This window comes from Halyomorpha halys, unplaced genomic scaffold, assembly GCF_000696795.3.
Source record: "Halyomorpha halys isolate HHAL.00 unplaced genomic scaffold, Hhal_1.1 Scaffold141.1, whole genome shotgun sequence".
NCBI lineage: Eukaryota > Metazoa > Arthropoda > Insecta > Hemiptera > Pentatomidae > Halyomorpha > Halyomorpha halys.
The window spans coordinates 246,958-256,103 of NW_027111321.1; the positions used below are offsets into that span (position 1 = coordinate 246,958).

Sequence of the window (9,146 nt, forward strand, 5' to 3'; positions counted from 1 at the left end):
AGGGCGGTTTTCTAGGCAATCAGAACAGTCAACTTGTTTATTAACTACCTTTACAAATTTATGTTCTTCTATGATGTCTGATGGTTTTTGATGACTTCTTTTTCACAAACTAACACTGTCTTTAAACAAAACCTTGGTCCTCTAAAAGTTTTCAACCCACTTCTCATCCACTGAAGTGTGTTGTTTGGCGATTCAAACAAAGAGGCCCTTCTTGGGTGACTCTTCGATGTCATCTTTTTCAAGATGTCTACCCTTGAGCTAGACAAAAGATGAGGACCTCCTGCATCCAGGAGAAACATCATCCCCCCCTTGCGCCTAAGCTACGAATCCATCCAAAACCAAGCTCTCTTCCTTCCCCTTCTATAGGTGTTCTTTCTCAACATCGATTGTAGCACTACGGTTTGGAGTTTTTCTAATGATTTCCTTTATGAATAATTTTCTTTAATACTTATACTTAACTTCTATTTTTTCTTAAATGTATTGTAATTTCAATTATGATGGGAAGTTAAAAAAAAGTTTTTAAAATATTGGAATGGGTGCATTCAATGAACTTTTGGCAAGATACGTGCCATCTTCTTTGTTTTCAATAACACCCTTTTCCACTCCATATTTGACTGAACAAAATTGGTTAGCTTTCTTTTTGGTTTAACAAAGCAAATGTACAATATTGAAACGAAACATAAAATAAAAACATATTAAAAATCCTTGATACATAAAAATATACTATTTTACTCAAAAAGAGGATATTACAATATACATATATAAATAATAGAAAGTGGAAGAAAAAAAAGATAAAACAATAAAGTATTACTCCTTAGGCACCAAGTTATTTTTTTCTTAGAAATAATGAAAACCCCGAAGCATTATAGCTATAATATACCACTATATAAACTATTGTTGAATTATGACCACTGGCGAATACCTTTACATGTAGATAACAGAAAACCTAGGGGTGTTTCCTACCCAGCTGTTGAATTATCGTAATATTCTGTGGACAACAACAAAATTTCACCATGGCGACCGTAACAAAGTATGCAAAAATTTATTAGATAGATGAGAAATTCAGATAGATTAATAAAAAACAGGTGAAAAACAAATGAATAACTTATTTCTTTAATTCATTTTTCTCAGAGGTTTTATATCTTATTTTTAATTTCCATATTAAACAATATGTGAAATTGTTAATTTTTTTTTAACAATGTACAACAGAGAGGCTCACCACTACAAGGATGGAATCTGATGAATAATAAAATCATCCAGAGGAAGGATCACATGCAGACATTGTGTATTGTATTTGTTATTTTATTCTTTTTGTATATATTTTTACATATATTTGTTAATTTTGAATATCTATTTGTTATTTGTTTTTATATATATATATATAAAAATAACAACACTTATAAAAAATACTCTTAAAAACACACAGGGGGGAAAAAAAAAAGGGGGAAAAAGAGAAAAAAAAAGGGGAATAAAAAAAAAAAATAAAGAAAAATAGAAAAAGAAAAAAAAAAAACAAAAAAACACATCTGTTGTTTTTAATAAAGTTTTTCCCCTGGTTTTTCAATATCAACATGTTCACAATGAGACTAAAATGTTACGGAAATGTCTAAATATATAAATAAAATAAAACTATGATGTTTTGACTATTATTTTACAACTTTATATTACTAAGATCTGGTAGGCATCAAATAACATTCACTTACTACCTTACATACCTCCCAAAATTTTGTGTAGATTGGTGGGTTTCTAGCAAAGTTGGGAAACTATGAAACACATAGCTAACATTTTCATGGATACAATATTTATTTATCAATGATTCATTCATGAATGAGGGTTGTATCCATGGCAGTTTTAGCTATTAGTTTCAACTATAGCTAATTTTTGCCCATCTCTGGTTTCTAGGTTATCGTTATTTTGTGATTTTCAAAAAAAAAAAAAAAAAGAAAGATAACTAAAGACTAGGAAAGCGAAAATTATAAAAAGAAATTTTTTTTTTCTATTTTTCTGTTGCAATAAAAATTCGTTTAGGGTTTTTCAAGGTGGGAATAAACAAGGTAAAGTACAAATTAATGAAGCTCCTTAAAGACAGAGATTTTGCTTGCTTCGACAAGGTCTATTGCGTAGATACGGATCGATTCTCAGAATATGTTAATATTGCTCATTTCTCTAAGAAACTCATTAAGTCAGCAATCATTCCGAATCCCATCATGAGATATAAAAGTAATGACCTTGAGCAGGCAAATACAGTAAAAAGAGAAAAGTTCCATGATGGCTTCAGAGAAAGAAATTATCATTTTAATTATATTTAGATATATAAATAAATAATGACTTATCAATCATATGCTTTTTTTTCTTGTTTTTTTTTGTAATTAAAAAAAATATATTAACTGTTAGTTGGTTAAAATACTTCAATGAGGTAGGCTTTTTATGCATAACAGTGTCCTGGGTTTATAAAAACTTTGGTCCAAGGACAGCTCTGAATGTGGAACTATTAAACATCAAGACACACTGATCGGGACTCCTAGGCAGTCTACTCCATGTTGTTTGAAATATTACATATGCGTCAATTTGTATACCTAAACCCACCAGACAGGGATTTAACCCCTCCCACAGCCATCACAACTTTTAAAAAGTGAAAAATTATAGTTTTATACTCAAAACGATTTAACTAAGGATGGTAGTGTACCTCAAAGGAATAGGACGCTATGTCATGTTTCTTTAACTTGATAGGACAGAAGTTTTAACAATGTTTACTTTTGAATGGAAGTGGACTTTGTGTTCTTTTAAACTTGTATAAAATGTTCTCAAACAATTGGTCCATGACAAAGCTATAAATACCTCTGGGTACTGGGTACACATTTGTGCTTAAGCAAATTTACATATACATGTGTAATAACGCTAGTAACAATAAGGAGATAGTGTCCTATACTAAAGATATACAATATAGGCAAAGGTATTAGAAACATGAGCACACTTGATAATTTTATAACGATATCAGACATGGTTGTCAACATAAAATGGAGGTCATACTGGCTTATGAGAAAATGCTCCAAAATTCCTACAGAATGGATACCAAGAAAACAGAGGAGAAGGAAAGAAAGATCAATGACAAAATGGTGCAAAGAGTGCTGATGAACTACTGTTACCAAGAATAGGGATTTTTGGAGAAAAGTAATAAAAACCCATAGTCAAGTGTTCAAACACAGCCTTGAAAATACTTTATTTAATTATATTTCTTAAATTATTATTTTATAATAAATTAATGTAAAGAATTTAATCAATGATGTAGTGGTACTTTTTGTAAATTCTCCATGTTTATAAATCAGCCTCATACCTCCCAACGGAAAGGCTTTCAGTTTTGGAAATAATAGAAATAAAGCTGATATTATTATTATTATTGTCAATCATACATAAACAAATATATAGTTAAAATAAACAAAGTAGCACATAAATTATATTTTAAATCAAACAATAGATAATCACGATTGTCAATCTAATTTAATTTAAGTCTAGTTGCCAACAAATAAATAAATAATAACATTTCATGATATTAAAATAAAATGATTATATTAATACCGTCATATTTGAACACCTGTCAATGAAGGATAAAGTTTAATTAGGTAACTCCTATGTGGTAATTACAGAATAAAAGAATTAACAGATGTCACAATTGATTTTGAACAAGCAACAAGTCCTCAAGGATACATTTTTACATTTAAAAGTTGCAATTGAACTATTTCTTTATTCCAACCTTCAAATATCAAAAACATTAAATTATTTTTTAGTGGTATTCAGAAAAAAAAAAAATTTAAGTAAATTCAAAAGTGGTATAGTCATGAAATGTTCAAGAATTTTAAAGTAGATACTTAAAGAAAATGTAAAAGGTCAATCGCAGAGAAAAAATAAGAAAGATATTAGTCTTAAATAATAACAGATATTATTATTTTTAAGTGAGTGGTTTTTATATTATATGGTATAAATACAGATATCAATAAAATTGAAATAACAGTAATTTATTGTTGTCATGATTATTATAGAATATTATGAAGATAGAGGAATCCGAAAACATTGGTAAAACAATCTTATAAAAAGATAAAATAAAGGATTCTTTTAAGACGGATTTTTTTTTTTAAATCAAGGATATAAAAAAAAAATAAACTCTGAAAATTTTTCATTTATTTTATGTATTGAATTTTATTGTACAAGGCCTGAAAGATTAAAAGTGAACTAGTTAAAAATAAACACTTTTTAAATTATAATTAATGTATTACTACAGTACATTGATCGGTAAATGTAACTAATGTATAAAAACAATTTTCTATTAGGTAATAAACATGAAAGCTAAAAAATACTACAAATACTGAGGAATAAGCCTATAAAATATAAGTATCTACATATATAAAAGATAAGAATTTTATTTATTTGAAATATACATACCTATTTTTACAACTCAAGGCTGGTGAAAAGTAATGATAAATGGTTTCTTTAGTGGCATTAAATATCCTTAGACGAGTTTCCATTGTTAATCGTGACATATCTCCCAGACTAATTCAGCTCGGCATTCGCAGACCGTTTGAATTTGACATTCAAGGATAAAGCAAAGAGGGGATGTAAAATTCTTTGATAACACACTGATAAGCTCGACTCAATGCCAAAATAATATTTTACCTACTGTTACGTCTCTCGTATTGTTTAACTAGTTATTTTCAACGTAATAAATAATTGTTAAGTTTGCCAAACATCTTCAATAAGGATAAAAATATTTATATCCGAATCAGTTCCATAGCCATTCTAATAACAAACACCTGGTCTACTTCCACATGGCACCTTTCCCCCCGAGTAGAACCTACTCAAATGTCTGTTCTCCCTAATTCGCAATATGAACCTATTGTTATTCTCTTTAGTTGTTGTTGTTTTTAGTTTAGCATGTTATACTTTTGCTCAGGTAACCGTACCATGGTACGAAAATTTACCCGCAGTAGCTATGGACTATAAAGTTCACGTAGATCCCGGTAAAGAAGACTGTTATTTTCAATATGTCAATCCTGGGGCCACTTTTTATGTTAGTTTTCAGGTAAGTCTTGCCTCAGAACTGTATTCTTTATTATATTAAATATATGGTTTAGGATATCATAGTTACCTAAAAGCTATATTGTTCTGAGGTTAACTTAGTTGATGTAGTGTTTATGTATATACTGCATATTTTCTCTCTAAAACTGTTTTTTTTTAAACCATGTTCTTTTTAAATGACAATCACTCAGTCAGAAAATAAAAGTTAATTATTGCAATTACTCAAAATATATCACTTCTGAACAACATGACTGTTTTTTATTAACTAGCCTATATTTTTTGTTAAATTAAAAATTAATTGAAGGTCAAAAACTTGGAAAAAAATATAATATTTTGTACACATAAGTTTATTCTCTTCTTGGACCTTTCAGTTATACTGTAACCCTCTCTTCAGTATTATATAATGCTCTATTGGTCTTAAAATCAGTACATCTTCAATTTATTAGAGTTGTATCGTTTCCAACGTTATTCTTAATTTAAAACAAATTCGATCCTTTTTTTTCTCTCAACCTTTAATCTTTAAAAATTTTTCCGTTTCGACCCTCAGGCCATTCTCAAGAGTACCACCTTCAATATTGATGTAATTTCCTTTTTCAAATCTTAAAAATGCAGGCTTATTGCCTTTGTTCCATATAACCTTTTCTAAAAAACTTTTTCTTAGATTTAAAACTTTTACAAAGCACTTTTCTTCCTTCCTTCATTTATATTTGCAACTTTAAAAACTAGATTATTATTAGAGTTATAATATTGCCAACATGGTATACATTGTTGGAAATCCATATGTAAAATTTATTGATACAATGAAACTCTTACTCAAACTCAACACAATCTTGTTGCGGTTATTTCAAAATTGGACAAATCATCAATACATATGATATTTCAAAATTTGACCTTCAATACACCATCTTTCGAAAAATTCAACAGCCAGAAAAAAAAATTTCAAAACTATTTGAAAGGTTGAAAGACCAACAGCACCTTCCTCTATAAAATAATTGGACAACAATGGGCCTAGTATAAGGAAATGCCAGCCTCTTCAAAATCTACCAGGTCACATAGAGTTTCTGGATACCTTGAAGACTATTTTTAAATAAGTGTCGGAGAGAGTTATAATATTGCCAACATGGGTTGCATCGTTGAAAATCCATTTGTAAAAATTATTGTTGATATATTTGATGAAATTAGTGTGAATTTCAAAGTTAATTCACTAATAAAAGAAATTAGGGGGCGCCTGTCTACCAACCCAAAGGTTGAGAGTTCAAGCCCGGCCCTACCTGGGATTTTTTCAAGCAAATAATTATACAATACTCACTCACAGCCTCTCCCCGAGCTTTTGTGAGGCCCGTTAGCCAATGAGTAGCATTCGCTAAAATAGACCTGGGAATGACGAACCCACCCTATGAAAACCTCGTAAAGAAACACGCGATGTATATCCATAGTACATCATACAAGGCCTTAGACCTGTACACGCGATGTATATCCATAGTACATCATACAAGGCCTTAGACCTGTGCGGTCTGTCGTACCAGAAAAAGAATATTTAATGAAATTAGTGTGAATTACAAAGTTGTTCATTACACCTCATTCCTCAATCATTTTCCTCTACTTACCATTGTTAGTTCCACTTATAGTAATAAATTAAGGAAATTATACAACATTACTACCACTGAAAAGGATCCATTGTGGATTGATTATCCTCTTTGAGTGAGCCGAAGTTGATAACTGTGACTCAATTTAACCAGTATTAATATAATAATAAGAGGGTAGGTTATCATATAAAACAACACTAATATGTATCAATTATAATAAAGTTTTTTTCCCTATGCCATAGGAAATAGACTGTTAAAACATTTTCCCTCTAGTAGTCCAATATAATTTTACTATTCTTGAGTTGGTTTGCATCTCGTTGAATGTTTTTTAGGCCAGTACACGTTAAAATATGGTCTTTATCCATGTTGTATAGAGGACATTTCTGCAGTGCCTATCCAATGGAAGTGTTTTTAGAGGAGATCATGTTCTGTCACTAGGCGGAAGCATGCCTCTCCCTGAGCTCTGTTAAGATTACTAGGGATTCGTACATCCTTTATCCTCTCCTACTTCTTTCTTTCCACTTGAATTTTGTGTCTGACACTTGTCCTGTCCTTATAATTAGAACTTAAACTCAGTTCACTGTTCTAAAAGAAAGTGGTCGAACAGGCTGGCTCTCATTAAAGTATATCCTTTTTATTAATTTATTTCATATCGCATGATAGTTGAAGGACTTTAAAAGAAAGAATAATGTCATTTTCACAAATATTTGTGAGGGAAGCATAATTAAATATTTTAAGGAGTCAAATATTGCTAATCCTTGCATATTTGATCAAGTTTCATCAAGAAACACCTTAAAGCTAATATTACCCGAATACAAACCAATCTAACAGATCTTTACTAAGCCATAAGTATTGTTTTTAAAGTATAAAAACATATATTATGCATTTTTATTGAAATTTTAACCTTTATAAATGAATAGTAGAGATACATTTCTACCTCTTTTAGCTGGATCCTTTATAAATAATACAACTGTCATTTTAAACCTACCTGTTTGGAAAACTGGCATAATGAAAAGCCTCTTTAAATTATAAAAAATTCTAGATCCCTTGAGATCTCAGTTATACAGGTTATAACTGTATCTAACTCATTAAGTCAAAGCAAGTAATCAAGAGTGGTAAAGAAGGCATAAGTAAACTGAATTAGGTAATAAATGTTTTATGAAGATGAGTTAATAGTTCATCAGGGACTATATATAAGAAGAAGATAGTTGGGTGTGCGGCCTGTCCAAAACTTGGTGTTGGACCTGCCTTCATAAAGGCCTGAAATTCTGGTCAATACGTTGGCAATGATAAATTAGTTTGTACTTATTTATATTATTCACTGACCGCACCCCATCTTCTCATGAATGTTTTATACTTGATATAATTTAAAAGTGGGAGATTTTAGCAGAGTTGGTCAATGGAGGCAGAGCAACAGATATATTTGTTTATCATTCAAATCTATTTCAAGCGGAGGGTACGAAAAAAAAAGAGTTAGTGAAGAATGAATCTGGTTTGGTATGGTATCACGTTGCTAACAGTACTACTGTTCAAGCAAAGATCAGTTCTTTTTAAGGTTATAATGTTTTTTAATTATTTGTATTTAAGAATTTTTATCCTATTGTGTAATACATGGTAGCTATTTGTCAAAGTTTTCGCTCATATGGGATGGATTGTATTTAATTATACATGTTTAAAGCAAGTCTACTCTATTTGGTAAACTGCTAGCTTCCGACCTGAACAAACCAGGTCCAAACCCTGGCTCGTCAAATTAATTTTTTCTCAACAGAAAATGAGTGTTTTTATTTTTTTAGAATTAGAATCATTTTATTTCTCCCTATCCTATAATTATACTTAGGTTTTCTATATAATGCCTAATAAAATAAATATTTTATTTATTTAGGTGTTAAGAGGTGGTGATGGTATGGCTGGTTTCGCAGTTCACCACCCTAATGGCGAAGTTGTCTTGCCTTATCAGTGGCGTGCTAACGCAGACTATCAGGATCAAACATCCACTGGTGGTTATTATCGTGTTTGTGTTGATAACCAGTTCTCTCGATTCGCTGATAAACTTGTTAATCTTTACATGACTGTCATCAGGTGAGTTATTAACAGACAAATTTTCATAATTTTATCTTTGGAATGTATGTTGTAATTTAATCGTGTAGAGAAAACAGCAAGTTTATTCTGTTACTAAATCTTTTAATCACTACATAGATTTATGATCATTTCGGGATCATAATTTAAAAAACAAATGATAAATGCTGGTAAAAAATTAATATAATAGTTTTGAACAAAAAAATTAAGTTATTTATTAATTTAATATCGATAGATTGCTTCACAGTGGTGCTAGGTATATTCCCGTTAACTTTATAAGCAACACAATTTGATGTTCTCTCTTTTAGGAAAATAACAACTTTTCAATTAATTTTTTTGTTTAAAAAGAAAGAACCTTTAATTGTATTACTTGTAAAGTTAGTGGAAATATACTTAGCTCCATTGTGAAGTAAG

The 9,146-nt window shown here is 30.0% G+C and overlaps 2 protein-coding genes across 2 annotated transcripts in view; one reads left to right on the forward strand and one right to left on the reverse strand.

Annotated features, from left to right (window-relative positions):
• The window catches only part of LOC106678402 (acyl-coenzyme A thioesterase 9, mitochondrial), a gene marked incomplete in the record, with an annotated part of 56,872 nt that extends 52,296 nt beyond the window's left edge, over positions 1-4,576 (reverse strand). Inside the window, 1 exon segment of the mRNA XM_067049338.1 lies at positions 4,438-4,576. Within this exon segment, the coding sequence (XP_066905439.1) occupies positions 4,438-4,535 (98 nt within the window).
• A 303-nt stretch (positions 4,577-4,879) lies between these two features.
• The window catches only part of loj (logjam), a 13,514-nt gene continuing 9,247 nt past the window's right edge, over positions 4,880-9,146 (forward strand). Inside the window, exons 1-2 of the mRNA XM_014416889.2 lie at positions 4,880-5,074; positions 8,539-8,735. Of these exons, the coding sequence (XP_014272375.1) occupies positions 4,880-5,074; positions 8,539-8,735 (392 nt within the window). The remainder of the gene's footprint in view (positions 5,075-8,538; positions 8,736-9,146) is intronic.